The sequence below is a fragment of the Mus pahari genome, chromosome 4 (assembly GCF_900095145.1).
Source record: "Mus pahari chromosome 4, PAHARI_EIJ_v1.1, whole genome shotgun sequence".
Taxonomy (NCBI): domain Eukaryota; kingdom Metazoa; phylum Chordata; class Mammalia; order Rodentia; family Muridae; genus Mus; species Mus pahari.
The window spans coordinates 88,011,244-88,029,535 of record NC_034593.1 but is presented as its reverse complement, the minus strand read 5'-3'; the positions used below and the strand labels follow the sequence as shown (position 1 = coordinate 88,029,535).

Here is an 18,292-nt window from a genome sequence, read left to right as displayed (position 1 = left end):
CCAGGACAGCCAGGGCTACACAGAGAAACCCTGTCTCGAAACCCCCACCCTCACAAAAAAGGATTTACTTATTTTTATTTATGTGTATATGTGTATACACATGTACACATGATGCCCTGGAACTGAGAAGGCGGCCTTGGATCTTGTGGTGTTAAAGCCACGGACAACTGTGAGCCACCATGTGTGGGGCTGGGAAACAAATTTGGGTCCTCTGCAAAAGCAGCAAGCACTTAACCTATGAACCATCTCTCTATCTTTAATTAGCATATTTACATGCTAAGTAGTCTAAACCACACGTAAGAAGACTAGGATAACCAAAAGTGTTCAACTAATCAGACACTGAGTACTACTACTAAGCTATACTTCCATGGTGATTGCTAATTCCAAGTTTCTTCACAGAGTAAAGATTTTTACAAAATCAAAGCTATTAGATGTAGCATTTCAACACACATACACTAGTTAAACTGTAATTAAAATATAGTGACAGGTTCTTAAAAAAAACCAAAACCTCCCAAATGCCAGTAAGTTAAGCCTTTAGCATTTCCATGAAGACTGCCCCCAACATTTGTAACGTGGCTGTCACTCACAGAGCTTAACTATGAAAACAAACATTCTGACTGACGCCAAGGAATTCTACTCCAACTTTTCCCTGCTTCCAAGTTTTGAAAGTCTGTTTCCTGGTCGTCCTTGGACATTACTTTATCAGTGGCGTGTGATGGCATGCTGCTATAGATAGTCCCAGGAGCATGGCAGCAGAGACACAAGGACCAGGAGTCTAAGGCCAGCTGCTGCTGCTTAGTAAAACCCTCTCAAAGGAAAGAAAAAGAAACAATGCTTTCTGTAGGGATAGTTCTGATGCTACAGTCCTGTTCCCCAATTGGTTCTTGATCTGTCAGTAAAGAAGACATTGGCCAATTGCTGGACAGAAGAGATAGGTGGGACAGATAGGTGGGATTTCTGGGTCCATGCTTATGATAGAGAAAAGTTGACCAGCCATGTGAGATCTCGAGGGTAGTTAGGGATGTTTAGCTGGGACTAGATATAACTGCACAACCAAATTTAGGGCAGGTGGAGAGATGCGGAGATAAGAATATTGATAAGGGCATGCTTTTCCAGACAGGAGATAGTAGTGCCCAGCAATTATGTCAAATGGGCAAGTTGAAATTGAACAACTGTGTGAGTGTCTTTTATCGGTGGATTCAAGGGAAGCTGGGTGTGGGCTGGTAGAATGGCCAGTCCCAGAATTAAGGTGGAGTAGCAAAAGCTACACGCAATAGCTTTGGAATATTTAGAGTTACTTAACAGACCGGTTTTGATTGAGAAATATGGTATTACTTAACATAAGTGCAACAGTTACTAAATTAGCAACTGGTCCTAGGAATCACAAAAGAAAGTGTTCAAGGAGAGAAATCACCATGTCAATGCTTATTAAGTTTTCTTATTAAATGAAAACTTTGTTGTAAACAATTGCTGAATGACTGAACTCTACATTAGTTAAGAATAAATGGATGAAGCAACAACCACGAGGCAGTATGGACTAAGCGATGATTTGTTTGCTGAAGGCCGGGGTACTGTTATGGAGCTAAGGTTAGTCCTGACTTGCAATCCTCCTGCCAGGGTATGGCTGCACCAACACTCCCAGGCTGGAATAAGTAATATTTAAGAGAATCCCTCTGGAACACATGGCATATAAAGACAAGATTCTCCTTAGAGTCATATGGTAGATTCTATAATACAACAGGACCATGGGATGAACAAGAGGGCAGTGAGAGTCAAAGCACCCATGACTCCAGTCTTTGTGGAACTCACAGTTATGTTTGGTTAACACCTTTGATAAACAAACACAACTCATCACTTAATAGGCAATAGCAAAAGGAAATCCGAACTTGATGAAAATGCACAAGATTGTCCACAGCATACAAAGTGGATGAGCTCTAAAACAAGCATTTAGAAAGAGAACCAGGTTGAGATCAATGTTACAAAAGAAGAAAACACTGTTTAAAGATGCTAATCTTTTTACTGTCCTGAAATATACTTTATTCAGATATGTTTTCCCTCACTTAAAACAACTTCTTTCAGAAGCCATTTCCTGCCCATACATTACTATAGATCTTTTTTTGGGTTTTTTTTTTTTTTTTTTTTTTGACTTTAGGGATCAAAGGATTCTGCTGAATACTATGTTTGGTGAGCCACATCTGGAACCTTTTCCAGATCATAAATATTACCAACAAAGAAATGTCGATTAAAGTAATGTCTATAAAACTGGTCTGATCTGCTTATTTCAGATGAAGACTAAGAAAGTGTTATAAAAGTGAAATAATGCCCACTGAAAAATCTCTCCTTCATTTTATATACTGACTTAATTTACCTTAAATATGTCTACATAAACTGGGCATAGTAAGACACATTTGTAATGCCAGCATTTAGGAGGCAGAAGCAAATGGTTCCAGGCAAGTCAGGGATACACAGTGACTCAAGGTTGGATAGTTCAGTGGTAAGACACATGTGCTGCTCTTGTAAAGGACATAGGTTCAGTGCCCAGCACCCATGTGATGGCTCACAACTATTCATAATTCCAGTTCTAGGAGATCTGATGCCCTCTTCTGATCTCTGTGAGTGTGCACACATACACACATGTGGTATACATACATACATGCAGATAAAATACTCATAAGCATAAAATAAAATAAATGAATATAAAAAAATGTTAAAAGACCATTTCAAAAACATAAACAAAGCCAAAAAATATTTAAATATTTATGTTAAATATAGATTTATATAAAGTATATATATAAGGCACATTAGTAACAAATATATTTTTTACAGGTATTTGATATAGGCTAGGGAGAAGGCTCAGTGGATAAAGTACTTGTCACATAGGCACAAGGACCTCAAAATTCACTTAAATTCAGATCCTCAAAATTCACTTAAAGCCAAATGTTGTAGCTCTGAAGTGTGAGGAGAGGACATAGGAATACTCAGAAGCTCACAGGCCAGCTAGCTTGGCATACGAAAAGACAAGAGACACTGTCTAGTGGGTTAGGAGCACTTGACTTTAGTCCTAGAACTAGGGAGGTAAAAGCAGGTAGATTTCTGTGAGTTCAAGGCCTGGCTGATCTATATAGTGAGTTCTAGGCCAGTCAGAGCTACACAGTGAGACACTATCTGAATTTAAAAAAACATGTAAAACTCCACAGAGTCTCAATTACATAGAAGGCAAGGATCAATACTTGAGGTTGCCTCCTGACTTCTATATATAGCAAGTATGCACACATAATTACACACACATAACAAAACACACACACAAAGATTTTTAAAAATCTGGCAAGTAGATCTACTAATAAACAGGGCCCAGGAGACTGTTCAGACAGTACAGTGTTTGCCAGGGCAAGCTCCAACATCTGAGTAGGTCCCCAGACATAACAAAGTCTGGGGGTTGGGGAGGAATATGCTTATAACTGCAACACTGGGAGACAAATATGTGGACCCCTGCCAGCCTAGCACAATTGAGAACCACAGACCAGGGACAGACTGCCTCAAAACACCAAGGTGAACGGCACCTGAGGAACAGCACTGAGAGCTGACTTTGCTTCCATTTTCATGTGTACACATAAAAATACATACATACAAATAAACAGACATACTACACAGTACATGCGAAAGATTGTATAATGAAGTATTTTAAGAGTCCAAGGTAGGAGACCAGTATGGCCTGAGCTACAAGGACCAGGAAAGTTGTCTTTAATCCCTGAAAGGACAGGTGATATTGAGTCAATGCACTGTTAAGAATGGCAAGGAAGGGCTCAGCGGTTAAGAGCACTGGTTGCTCTTCCAGAGGTTCTGAGTTCATTTCCCAGCAACCACATGGTGGCTCATTACCATCTATAATGAGATCTGGTGCCCTCTTCTGGTATGCAGGCATACATGCAGGCAGAATGCTGTATATTTAATAAAAAAATCTTTTTGTAAAAAAAGGATAACATTGTGAGTCAGAGGAGTATCTTTAAAAAAATAGGAGGAAAAAAAAAAGGCCCAGCCAAGACACAGTGCCTACAAACCTGTGAGAATGACATGTATTTATAGTCTCATCTTCCATGTATAGAGCACCACAACTTCCATACAGCAGACACTGAACTGAATGAATGAAGGATGCTGAGAGCAGACTAGATCTTTCTTCATAGTCTCAGATTTAAATGTTTCTCAAAAGAGGGCTGCCTTAATGAAACTGGCATTGTATGCCCCTGACCTAGCAGCAGTAAGGCCTCCCACAGGGACAGCTAGCATGAAGCACACTCTTGGCAACCGCCTCTCAGTCTTCTTTTTTTTTTTTTTTTTTTTTTTTTTTTTTGGTTTTTTGAGACAGGGTTTCTCTGTTTAGCCCTGGCTGTCCTGGTACTCACTCTGTAGACCAGGCTGGCCTTGAACTCAGAAATCCACCTGCCTCTGCCTCCCGAGTGCTGGGATTAATGGGATTAAAGGCATGCGCCACCACGCCCGGCTTCAGTCTTCTTTTTAATGTATGTAACTTGTACAAATGTTCAGTGTTCATTAGAAACAGTAACTGCTTCTGGGTGAGTCCTTTCCACTGCTTTAGTGCACAAAGACTAATCGTGCAAGGCACAAACCCCCTTCACATCAGGAGCTTTGCTGTGCAGTTAATCCCGTCAGTGATTTCCTGAGAGCCCCACTAGACTCTGACAAACTGATCTCTGGCGTCATTTCAGATACCTGAGAGTGCTTCTCCCCGCTGCAGGACTTCTTCAATATTGGCCACCATGATCCTCTGCACATCTTGCAATTCGGTGTTGATGGAGCCTAGATTTCTCCGAGCACGGCTATCGATGTAGAGTTTCTTGGTTTTCTGAATGAAGGTATCTAGAATGAGGACAGGTAACCATTAGCAACTTTCCTGTTCCTTAAGCCACTGAAGATAATCAGAACCTGAGTCTATTTCTAATCAATCACTGTCCAGTCTTAAGTTTACTCCTACATCTGCCTGCTGTTGGCTCTGACCTCTTCGTTTGTAAAATGTTAAGATGATAATTCAGGAGAACTGTCCCTTGAACATCTCTGAGCCTAAGGCATTTACCATCAGAATCCTTAGAGATAACCAGACCCATTCTAGTAAACTTTTCCTGAAGACGTAAAGATTTCAATCTGTATTCAGAGGACCATTTGGGCTTCATTACTTAGTTCTACGCAACTCCTAAAATAATGCTGGCATTATTAAAAGAGTTAGTGATCAACCAGCAGCCTACTTTCCAAACTTACCCCATGCTTCAACTTCAAATCAAACATGACAGAAAACTTCCAAAAATATTAATCCAGAGCGGCAGCCCCATCCCTCTGTAGCCCACATGCGTGACTTCTCAACACTGTAGCCCACATGCGTGACTTCTCAACACTGTAGCCCACATGCGCGACTTCTCAACACTGTGGGAACGGCCTGCCATGGAAATATTGTGTGCTCATACCTCTGACTTGGCTTTCAATGCTGGGAAGCTGACCTGGGTGGGGCACATCAGGCCACGAAGCACAGCAGGAGGGAGCAGGTAGTGTGCACAGGGTATTTACACCACTCCCACGTTCCTGAGCACTCACTGTGGACTAGCAGTACCCCAGCTAAAGCGTCTGCCCCTCTCATGTCAGTCTTCCCCCCCTAAATATTCTCCTTTAGTTCAGAAACTGAGCCTTCCCTTTACATCCTCAGCCTGAGGGTGGGAACAACTACTGTTTATGTCCCAAGTCACCATGCCTGGTATTGTAGTCCATTCCCATCTTTATTCCCCTGGAGTTAACTTGGGTGAGCTACATATTTCCTTTGTGACCTTCTGTCTTATTAGTCACTTGGATTTACTAAACTTATTATCCAGAAAAATAACATTAAAAAACCATATACATCATATAAGTTAGCATGTGGCCAATTTTTCTCTATTATAACAAAGCAAGGTGACACACCTAACAAACTTGAAATCTTTAGAAAATCGAAGGCATAAAAATGTTTCTCTTTTGACTAAAGATTTCATGCAGTGTATTCTGATTCTACCTGTTCTCGCTCCCAATGCTTACTACTGACAGCACAACCTCTTACAGGTTTGACTGGTAATGAACCTTCCCACGATTTCTGTGCTTGTTACTTATGACTCTTATGCTTGCTACTTCTGAATGTAGTAAAGAGGGTTTTCAAATATCATATTTTTTAAAGTAGAGGTTCTTATTCTATTGAAATAAATAATCATCATGTTTCCTGATTTCCAAATTCTGATTTCCATAAAATTAGTCTTACTGTGAGAGTCTACAGTTTGGAAAACAGAACTCAGTTACAAGATAATCATGTAGACTTCATGTAACAAATGTTCATTTGTTACAAATCACCCTAATAAGGAATCAAACTAGACAACAAAAGGTACATGCTCTACAGGGAAAAGGACAGACTAGATGAATTTACTGGTAAGAAGGAAGCTTTCTCCATTCAAAATGAAAAAAAAAAAAAAGGTAAATTTGGGAAGGGGAACAAATCGAACCTTCCCAGGCACATTCCAGGGAGAAACATGTCAATATTATAAGTTTCTCCACAGTGCTACTCCCTGAATAGAGAAAGGCAGGCTCTAATCTTACCAAACTCGATGAAGGAATAGGGCCTAGACACAGTGGGCACCTTCTTTCCGTGTTGTTCATCAAATTCCGAGTGCAAGTCTTCTAGGTAGGCAAAGGCCAACTTCTTAGGGAAGGCAGCTTCACACAAAACCAAGTAGCACACCCCTTGCTCGATAATGTAGCTGGAGAGGAAAGGCGAGACAAGGTCATTCATGCAGTAACAGTGCTTCAGGTTGAAGCTGACTTTCAGTACTATATCAACCTTGGAAAATATTCCACTTATGTCAGAATGTTCGTTTCAGATCACAAATTGTGAGAAGAAAGCAACCACCTCCCCACTATTAAACATACACCCCAAGACCTGGGCGGGCAAGGGCAGCTCAGCACTAAAGAACACTTCTTGTTCCTGCAGAGGACCTGAGTTCATCCCCAGCACCCTGCCCACACCATCTGTAACTCCAGTTCCAGAGGATCTGAATCCCTTTCCTGACCTCTGTGGGCACCAGGAATGCACATAGTGTGCACACGCACACGCACACACACGCACAGGCAAAACACTCATAAACATAAAAGTTAATAGAAAAAAATCCAAAAGAATGTAGGCATTGTTTATTCATTGTACATTTTCAATTAATATATATTAATATCTAAGAGCTTATTTTTGAAAGCTAAAGGTATGAAGAATCCATTCACCCTTTTAACCTGTATGACAAACATACTAATGAACAGATATTAAAGTCCTTCCTTCCATAACATAAAAAACTAAAAATTTATGGAAAAAAAAGTTAAATGGAAAAACATTTACTAGCACAGAAAAAGAAACACCTCAAAGATAGTCATGTTGTCTATTTCTGGCTAGCAGAATTCTAATCAACTGGAAATCATTTACTAAGGGAATTTTTTGTGGAACTCCTTTTTGGGACAATGAGCTCTCTAGCATTCTGGGAAAAGGCTTTGTGATTGGGATATTCTTGGGGAAAAGACATTTACTAAGAGCCTCTCAAACCCTTTAGCCACAGTGCTCTTTTGCTGTTTCTTTTTGTTTGTTCTTGTTTTTCAAGAAAGGGTTTCCCTGTGTAGTCCTAGCTATCCTGGAATCCTGGAACTCGCTCTGTAGACCAGGCTGGTCTCGAACTCACAGAGATCAGCTTGCCTCTGCCTCCTGAGTGCTGGGATTAAAGGTGTATGCCAGCATTGCCCGGCTAGCCACAGTTCTCATTCTTCTAACAACACAGATACTAACAGGGCTTATATGTACAGTGGATAAAATCAGAAGTTCTTTGGTTTAGGTAGTTTAAAAGCAGACACTCTGATATGATCTTGAATTCCTGCCTTCTGTTCCTGACTCCTGAGACATCCTAGAGCCCCACAAAGGAGAAACTACAGTCTTACACACTCTCCCAGGCAGAGTAACATTTAAAAATCTACCACTGGTGTCCTACCACTTACTTGGGCACTGGATTAAAGGATCTCTTTGATGTTAATCTGCACTGTCATTTATAACGCTGGTCTCACTCCCAGAGAAGTAAACAGGACTTACTGCCCTACTTACAGTTTCAGGGACACACAATATCAGTCAAGTAAAACCTTATTCTGGCACAGTATTTATAGCCTTTCAGATGAAATGTTAAGTCACATTTTGCCATGTAGCTAAATGGCACGATGTCTCTAACAAACTAGGTCCCCCACACCTGCTTATGCTGTTCTTTCTCACCATGGTGCCTTTACACACCAGGAGAAATTCCATTTGTTCTCATATATTCAAGCTCCTGTAATTACTTTTTTCTGTGAAATTTTTATTCCCTTTTCTTCTAGTCCCTTTCTTCAAACACCCAAATAGGAATTTATTGCTTTCTTCAAAGTACCTCCTTTATGTTTCTTTAACCTGAGGACTGTGACCCCCGACAGCACTGTGCAGCTGAATGTGGGAACTGCAGGAAATCTGGCAATACTAGGTTGTTTCTGAATGAACAAAACTAAGAGCCCAAGGTGTGGCCTTCCAGCAGGGCTTTCCAATGACGTCAGTGTGCTTTACTGCAGCCTGCTGTCTGACATGCATGCACTGTGCCTTGCACAGGATGTCAAGCCACGTGCCGACAAAAGCCCCAAGCACCTGTGCTCACACCTGAGCCCGCTGTGTCACCACTGAAATGTTCCCACGTGGTACACATCAAGTTTTCTGCTCTTAAAGTAAGAATGATGATTTGAAAATAGAAAACAAGGACATTTTCCTGGCACCATTCCCCATCATATAACTATTGAAGAAATATACATTTTTATTATTAGCACATTTGATTTTAAAATTTACTGTTTGAGTTGCTGACTTGAGTTGCATTAAATTTTTATTGCAAATTCATTAAATGAATTTTGCCATGAGATCTAAACAATTTCCACCAGTTTCTGAAATGGCTTTAGCCACACTTCTGCCACTGTGCACTATACAGTTATGCAAAGCACCGTCCTCACGAATGAAGATTATAAAATCAAATGAAGATAAACTCTGAAAAATACTGAAGATGTTCTACATCCCACAGAATCAAATACTCAGTCCAGACAACCCTTTATGTAAAAATAAAACACATTCATCTCATGAGCATGCAAATTTGCTGTGTTAAATATAAAATTTATTTGTATACTAAAGAACTATTTAAAAATAAATTTTTAACAATTTATGATCAGTAAATGTTTAGTCTGCACAACCATTTTATGTACCTACACACTCAGGGTCATATAAGAATCCTGTGCACAGGAAGTATAGCAAGTGGAAAGTTTAACAAGCCCTGCTCTAAAGCACTGTGCTTGTCTGAATGCGTGCCTCCGTTGGGAAGAATACTGGCTCATTAGAAAGGATGGGCATTCATGAAGACAACCAAGGTCTGGCAAAGAAGCCTTTACTAGCTTTGGTAGGAAAAACCAAAGACTATAAAGTCTTACAGGAATCAGAAGGATCTTTCTTCCCAGGTCTTTCATTCTCTATCCATTGTGGAGATACGGCCCTCCCACAGTATCTACAGTGGATCACTTCCAGGATACCCACAGTTACTAAACCTGGAAAATGTCTAAGTTCCTTATATAAGGTGGAATATTTGCATAAAACCCATGCAGATCTTTTTGTAGACTTCAAATCATCTTAAATACCTAATAGAATATAAACAGTTTATAAATAGCTGTTATATTGTTTAGGGAATAATGATAAGAAAAAAAGTCCCAGAAACCCCACATTTGTTTCATGCACATACTTTTTAAATGTTTAAAAATATTTTCAATGTATGGTTCTTGGTTACAGACATGGTTTCCACAAAGGCAGAACCTGTGGGTATGGAAGATAACTGTATCATATAACTAAATACACACACACACACACACACACACACACACACATTCTTTTGGCTAAGTTATCGAGGCTCTCCTGCCTTAGCCTCCAGAATAGCTTAGATTACAGGTGCACACTACCTCATATGGCCAAATGGTTATATTTTTTGGTGTTTAAATTAAAGTACCTAAAAAACATGCCTAAGATAATATGTAACTACCTTACAAAATGTATCTTTTTAAATGTATCTTTTTAAAGGTACTTGTTGATAAGTTGAAGTACTTTTGATTTACAATGCGTATTGGTTGTTTGGTTTTCAGTTAAAACAAGCAACTCCTCTTGGATCTCACAGACCTCATCACCATGCTGCTGACACAGCGAAGCTTACTTAGTTGGTCCTGTTTTCCTTTGCTGTGGTCTTCCTTTAACATCTTTCCTTTTCAACCTTTTCTGTTTTTTAGAGATTCAACTTGGCAAGTTATTATTTAACAACAATCATCTGTAGATAATTAAAAGTCCAATAAAGTTCTTGTGATGGTCAATACTGACTGCCAATTTGGCAGGACCTAAAGCTGCCCAGGAGAGTCCCTGGGCACATCTTTGAGGGAGCTTCTGCACTGAGTTGACTGAGATGGACTGACATCCAGGACTGACTGAGGGGAGCTAAGCAGCAGTATTCCTTACTGCTCCCAGCCACAGATACAATAGGACCAGCTAGCTCAAGCCTTTCCCACCATGACTCTCCTGCTGTGATGGACTGTTCCCTCCCACCATGACTCTCCTGTTGGGATGGACTGTTCCCTCCCACCATGACTCTCCTGCTGTGATGGACTATCCCCTCCCACCATGACTCTCCTGCTGTGATGGACTGTCCTTTCACCCTTAATTTGCACCTGAAGGTCTTCTGAGACAGGCATCACTGTGTGCCCCCCACCCCATCCCTCTCTTAGCTTTGTGCACAGTCCATCACCATGAGTGTCTGGGGATATCACCCAGTGCTAGGGCACTTGCCAAGCATGCATGAAGGCACTGGGTTCAATCCCCAGCAGTGAAAACCAGAGAGAAACCCACCACTTCTATAGTCACCGACTTAGATGCTTTAAAATCCTCTTACAGTTTTTAACTACTTATTGTCTATCCCCAATGTATAAAGCAAGATGCTAAATACGTATGTATCCACTTAAAATCCTTGTTGAGAAATCCTTTGAAGAGAAAACCACAGCTTGGAGATGTTATGTGAATTGGTCTATACCACTGTTAGTAAGCCTTTGAGCAGGACTATTTGTGTCTGCCTCCAAGATGTTCCTAAAGCATGAAGTTATTAATTACTGCATAACAGGTACAGAATGGGTACAGGTTAACAAGTTACATTACTGTAAGCATGTTAACTTAAAAAAAAATTTAAGATTTTGGTGTTCTAGAAATAGAGGCGGAAAAAGTGTTTCTATGAACAGATTGTAGTTTTAAAGCTGTATTTACGTTTAAGAAACTGTTACTATTCTGGGCTGGAGAGATCACTTAATCAGTTAACTACATTCCTTGCAAGTTTGAAGCCCCATGTTTAAACCCTAGAATGTGCTTTTAAGAAGTTCCAGGTGGGGCTGGAGAGATGGCTTGGTGGTTTAGAGCACAGACTGCTCTTCTAGAGGTCCTGAGTTCAATTCCTAGCAACCGCATGGTGGCTCACAACCATCTGTAATGGGATTGGATGCCCTCTTCTGGTGTGTCTGAAGACAGCAACAGTGTTCTCACATAAAATAAACAGACATATATATAAATATTAAAAAAAAGAGTTCCAGGTGTGATGACACATTTATAACCCCAGCACTGGCGGAGGAGACCAGCAGGGACCCCCGGGGCTCACTGGCCGGCTGGCTTAGCCTACTTTCAAGTTCCAGGTCAGTGAGAGAGAGATGGCTGTGAAAAGCAAAGAGAAAGGTGGATGTAGTCTGAGGATGACATCCGAGGTTGTCTTCTGGCACTAGCGGCACATGCACACATGTAAACACACGTGAACACACACACAAACACACACACACACACACACACAATCACACAAGAAAACAACACACTACTATTTTTTTAAGGATTTAAAAACTATGGGTATGTTCATTTATTTCTAAATGCACATTTAAAAATAGAGTATATATGTCTGTATGGGAGGGGCGTTATATATGTGAGTTGAGGTAGCCTTGAAGGCTACAAGAGGGTATCAGATGCCTTAAAGCTAGAAATACAAGTGATTGTATAGGTTCTGGGAACTGAACCGGAGGTCCGCTATAAGAGAAGTAAGTGAGTCATCTTTCCAGCCCCTACTGTGATATTCTTACAAGGTATTACATAAATGTGCTTCATACTTAAATGAACACACACACACACACACACACACACACACACACATCAGAGATATACTCACTGAAAAGTCATGGCTCCTGCTTCCAAGGTACATCTGGTAGGGGACTGTTCATTCAACTTCCGAAAGAGTTGCTTAGCTTGACTCTGATACTGTTGAAGGTCCCGGCCTGACTGAAAAAAGATAGCTTCATTGAAAAATTTAACACACACCACACAAAGCTATATCAGTTAGAAGGATTATAACATCACAAGAATATTAGGTAAATAAGATCCTTTATTTAGCAGTTATTAAGATTTACTTCAATAAAGAAAAATAAAACGTCTTACTTTTAGAACAAATGAGAAACCCTAATTCCTAGTATTTCCAAGATCCCAACATGTAATTGCCAAGAAGGAAACGTGTGCATGTCAACTATATGCAAGGTACTTGGTATGCTTTTTACTATTAGATATCTCATAACACCATTCTGCACACACTCTGGAGAGAGTTCTGAGAACCAAATCCTAATCAATCTCATCAGTCTTTTTAAATGCTGGATTATCAACAGAACCTTCCACAAAATGGAAGAGCATTTAAGTAAGACTGTATGCGCATGCCTGTGCTTGAAAACCCCCACGAACACTGCCCCTGCAGTTAGTGAGGCAACTATCCAGCTATCCTTTATTACATCAATCTATCCAGTTCTCCAGTGTAGGTAGCAAGCTGGAATAAAGAGGGATCCAGACAAAAAGGACAACATTCAAATGGTTGGGATGTATCTCCCTGAACAATTTATTAAAAAGAAGAGGAGGGGATATTCTATAGTCGCATCATTTTGAAAGGATAAACATCATACCTTACCTACTAGATTCAAAAGAGAAAGGCAGTACATGAAGAATGAGAAACAGCATACATTGCTAATCCACTCTCTCCCTGAGAAAGAGGACGCTCTGCTAGCTATGGCTTGAAGGTCTCTACTGCCCAGACCTGTAAGCTTATGGCATTTCACCATCAAGCTGATGGAAGGAAGTGCAGCCTTTGGGAGATGCTCAGTCATGATGATGGAGTGCTAATGGTTGAGGGTGATGTCCCTGTATGAAATTCCAGAAAGCCAGATCGGCCCCTGTACCACACAAAGACTATTCATTTGAGAAAATGTTTTTCTGTCAATGTATGTATATATGTAAGTGGATATTATATCAATTCATACATTAAACATTACCTTATAATAACTATTACCATATAACAACATTATATTGGCATTATCATATTAAGCAGTATGCATGCACGCACCCACCCATGACTGGTCAGTAAGTACATGTTTGTAAATATTGTCATATGCTTTCAGTCACTAAGAAGTAATGTACAATATCCTATTATGACATGTGAATTGTATTTATCGATCTAATTGTTTCATCATGCCATTATACAGTATGAAGAGATCTGAACCCACAACAGCACATGTACCCAACTAATGCTGGAAGTGTTATAAAGTGATAATGAAGATCAACATATATGCTTGTCAACCCTGGCTTCACACTGGAATCATGTAGGGATCTTAAAAAATACTTACGTGCAATCTCCATTCCTAAACCAATAAAACAATTGTTTCCAATTGCTAAAAGCAGATGAATACCTTACCTTAAAGGTAAAGCTGAAGAAAACCCAATCCACAAACAAACAAAAACAAAACCACAATCTTGCCAATCAAATAAACCAACTTCACAAGGCATAATGTAAGTATTACTACAGCCTGACAGAACAAAACTAAAAGTCATACCGATTATAAGATAATGGTTGGAAGCATGCTACAATTTCAGAATGTGCTAAGGAAGAAAGGTAATGGCGTGCACTGGGACAAGTCTACATAGAGATTACAGTATGACAGCCATCACTAATGCTGGTTCAGCTGGCATTATCATTCCTAAGAACAAAACCGTCTTGGCTAAATAATGATTTTTCTGGCATATTCACATAATAGACTATTAGGTAGCCATTAAAATATTTAATGGTGTGAGAAAATGTTCAACATGTACAACTGTTAAATGGAAAAATTAAGTTGGTCTTACAGTGTAAGGCATTAATTTTACACACACACAGGGAGGGAGGAAGAAGGGGGAGGGGAAGATTATGAGACTATCTTGAGTAAAGATTTACTGAAAATAAGCATCGTTAGCATTTTGGACTTTTGGTTATATAAGTCTCCAACCTTTCTAAATAGCATGGATTAATTTTATAGTATAAAATCATTCATCCATCCCTGTTCACTGAATCTTTGCACAAAGAGTACTATGTGCAATTTTGGTTTGTAAATTTAAAGACAGGCTAGAATTTAGAAAAACACTTCAAAAATAAACAAAGTTAATACTCATTTCTGTGCAGAACTAATCCCAACACTTTACATCACAATCACCATAGTTACTCTAGGAGGTGATTAGAATTATTATGCCAATATTCTATTTTAGAAACCATATTTTGCCAAGGACACGATGGGGCTAGAAAGGGAAGAGCTAGGATTTGGCCTGGATCATCTGACCACATACAGCCCCTCTTCAAGCACTGTGACACTCCACTTCCATGATTAAAACTGTTTCAACAGTAGATCCACCTTCTAAACAAAGGCTTGTCAATCATGTAATTCACAAGAAAAGCTCACGAGCTGTGTGGGAACTAAGGAAGACCTGTCAAAAACAACCTAACCAGCTGGGCGTGGTGGCGCATGCCTTTAGTCCCAGCACTTGGGAGGCAGAGGCAGGCGGATTTCTGAGTTCCAGGACAGCCAGGGCTACACAGAGAAACCCTGTCTCGAAAAAACAAACAAACAAACAAACAAACAAACAAACAAAAAACCTAACCAGTGCTTTACAGACAGACAGACACAGCTTGCTTTCAATGTCAAAGTCACAAAGGGCTCACAGTCACTTAACCCAGCTAAAAATACCTAGATGCCCTGCTTGTGCTTGCCACTTCATACAGAGAGCAAACCTCTATAGGATATGTTAGTGACCCAATAATGAAGAGTGAGAACAGCTGGATTTGCCATGAAGCAAACAAGATTATCCACTATCGTGAAGATCGTCTTTGTATTACAGAAGTTACAAGACAGTGATTTCCTCAGAACCTCAGGGCCTTTCCCATCTTGCCTAGGCCTAGTGGACAACTAGTGCCACCTACCAAATATCACCCTTTACCTTTCTAAGAATGTTTCAGTTTGGGTTTTGTTTTACAAACCAATGAGCATACCAAGTTTACTTAACAGGCATGGGTGAGAAGTTAATTACAGGAGCAGGACGGCCAAGTTCCACCCCATCATGGACATCATGGATGATGGAGGACCTTATGAAGGTACATCAGAGTCCCCTTTCCATTATTACCCACTTCCTACATCAGTATTGCCAAAGATCACTAGCATTTTCTAAGAATATTTAGCTAGGTCTTATCATTGATGAACCCTTGATAGTCTCAGCCGGTCAAAGGCCAGTTGGACCAAGAATCAAGAAGCAGCCATTTTCCTCTACAGGGGATTACAGTAAGCGCCCTGACATGATAAGGGTGCTAGGAGGCTCAGCTGCAAAGCAGGTAGGTCATTTGTTTTTCTGGAGCGCCTGCCATCTACCTGGTAGCTCCAACACTTTTTCCAAATCTGAACTGCCCTTCCAGAACTAGTGCAGAATTAACACAAATACAATACTTTTGAGATAGAATAGAAAGGTAGATAAAAGAAAGTGCAAAGGAAAAACGTCATGATAGCGAAAAGAAAAAAAGAGAAGTAAAGGGACAAGATTATCAGTTAGTTAGCAAGTCTGGGGTTGTGAAGAGAAGGCTGTTTCTCCACCTGTCCTAAGCATAAATTACTAGGTAAGCAGCCAACACTGTATAAGACACACTGTCTATATTATATGTGAATATTACTCTCCTACTGCCTTAGCTGAATACCAGTCATCTTCAGGAATAAGGCAGTTAAGAGCTTATACAGGGACTGGCAACCTAGTAAATATCTAAAGACAACTCAAGTTGTACCAGTACAAATAGTTAAAAGTATATGAATTACTTTGGCTTAGACAATTAGAGTACTAATATAAGACTATTTGGTCAAGAAAATCTATGTCTTCCAAGCTATTTCTGAGTTTGGTGTGGTGGGCTACACCTGTAACTCTAGCATTCGAAAGGCTAAGGGAGAGGGATCAGTTCAAGGCAAGCTCTAGCTAGAAATTGTCCCAATTCTTTTTTAAAAGTTATTTCTACATTAGTAAGAAGTGAATACATTAGTAAGAAGTCTTAAACAAGACAGTACAGAATAACGATTAGGAATGAAGGTTCTGGTCTAGAGCCAAACTGATACTGATTTTTAAAAACAATAGCTTACTTAATAAAATACTGATTACTGAAACCGGCGATTCTCAACCTGGACTGACTTTGTCCCTAAAGGAACTTTTGGAAATGTCTATAAGTAGTGGGACAGGAATTGTGCTACTGCCACCTGGAAGTAGAGGCCAAGGATAGATGCCCTACAAGGCACAGGACAGTCTCTCCCAACAAAGTGTCATCCAGCTCCAAACAGGAACAGTCCCTGATAAACACAGACCCACCCCACAGCACAGCACCAGCACCAGCACCAACCCAGGGCACATTCCACTATGTGTTAGCGATGTGACTTTAAGCCTAACGGCCTCTGTGAAGGCCAGTAAGAGCACACACTCTGACATGGGTGGTATGAGGAGGACCAGAGCGCCCTCGGCACTCTCAGGACAGTGCTGTTCTGTAGGAGGCTGGGTATGACATTCTGTCTGCTATCATGATGGGAAAACGGAGTCTGAGACTGACGCTTCTGCTGACACTGAAGGTTCGGAAAGGCTTATTATTTAAAATCAAAGTTAATACAGGGAAATGATAGAATCACAGCCAGAAAAACCAAACCAAACCAAACACTTCTGTGGAGAACTTCTTATCAATGAAACATACCCATTTGGCAGACAAATATCAAATAAATACCAAGTTTAAAATTAAGAAAGAATCCACGATTTTTTTCAGAAAAAATTTCAAAGCAGAGGGGCTCACTAATATTGAGTAGCATTTCAAACCCACTTTGGTCCCCGTCCTCCATTAGAATTCAATGCAACTGATCGATTTTGCCCATCTCTACCCCACGCAGGGAAAATATTTTTCCTCACAGGGAAAATATTTTTCAAAGGAAGTGTTCTCTAAGGCTCCCCGCCCCCAATCTCCTTTGTTCGGATCATATTCTTGGGCTCATTTGAATAATATACTTTATTAGAGCAGGAGAAAAATCAGGCATCACCGTGAAAGTAGGCACTTTACTGAACCTTGACAACTTTGTAAGTGGCAATATTACCTCATCCACTATCAAAATATGTCATCGCGCTAGGTCAAGGATCAAGTGCTACAGGAAAGCGAGGTGAAGAAACCAAAGGTTTGTCTTCCCCAGATGTATTAGTCAGCAGCCTTAACAGCTGCCCAAAAGAAAAGTCCTGAATTCTAAGAAGGTCCCTAACAAGTCATCACAAACTGGGTGATCAAATTAAACCTAGATGAGCTTTCTCCGGGGCTTCTGTGTAGAGGAACAGCTAACACCATAACTCTAACTCCTTCCACAGAGATTTCTTCTCACAAGGAGTCTCTTCCGGAGCAAACGGCAAAAGCGCTCTGGAGAGGAGGGGGAAGGAGAGTCTGTGAGGTCGCTAGGGTCTCACTGGTCCGAGGGAGGGATCCATCGCCGGGAGCAGGGCGAGCTCGGGCTCCGGCAGCAGCTTACCTGCTCGTCCTCCTGCATCGAGGCGGCCAGCGGAAGGCCGTCCGCCACACGGGCGATCATCGTCAGCAGCACCATCTTCCTGGCTACGGAGACCAGGCCGCCTCAGTCAGTGCCCCTTCTTCTCCCGCGGTGGCCGGTTACACCTCCGGCTAAGCTCCCCAACAGCGAGCCGCTGGCGTCTCCGCTTCCCGCTGAGGTGGCCGGAAACGGCTTCGGAGCTCTCCACTACCGGTCCTTCCAATTGGCTTCCCACCGAGAACCACAACCACCGGAA

The 18,292-nt window shown here is 40.8% G+C and overlaps 1 protein-coding gene across 1 annotated transcript in view; it reads right to left on the bottom strand.

Annotated features, from left to right (window-relative positions):
- Positions 1–18,237, bottom strand: part of Sec22b (SEC22 homolog B, vesicle trafficking protein) — a 19,615-nt gene extending 1,378 nt beyond the window's left edge. Inside the window, exons 1-4 of the mRNA XM_021196295.2 lie at positions 18,019–18,237; positions 12,327–12,436; positions 6,619–6,779; positions 4,729–4,875 (exon numbers count right to left, since the gene is read on the bottom strand). Coding sequence (XP_021051954.1) covers positions 4,729–4,875; positions 6,619–6,779; positions 12,327–12,436; positions 18,019–18,093 — 493 coding nt within the window. The 5' untranslated portion in view covers positions 18,094–18,237. The remainder of the gene's footprint in view (positions 1–4,728; positions 4,876–6,618; positions 6,780–12,326; positions 12,437–18,018) is intronic.
- Between the last annotated feature and the right edge of the window lie 55 nt (positions 18,238–18,292).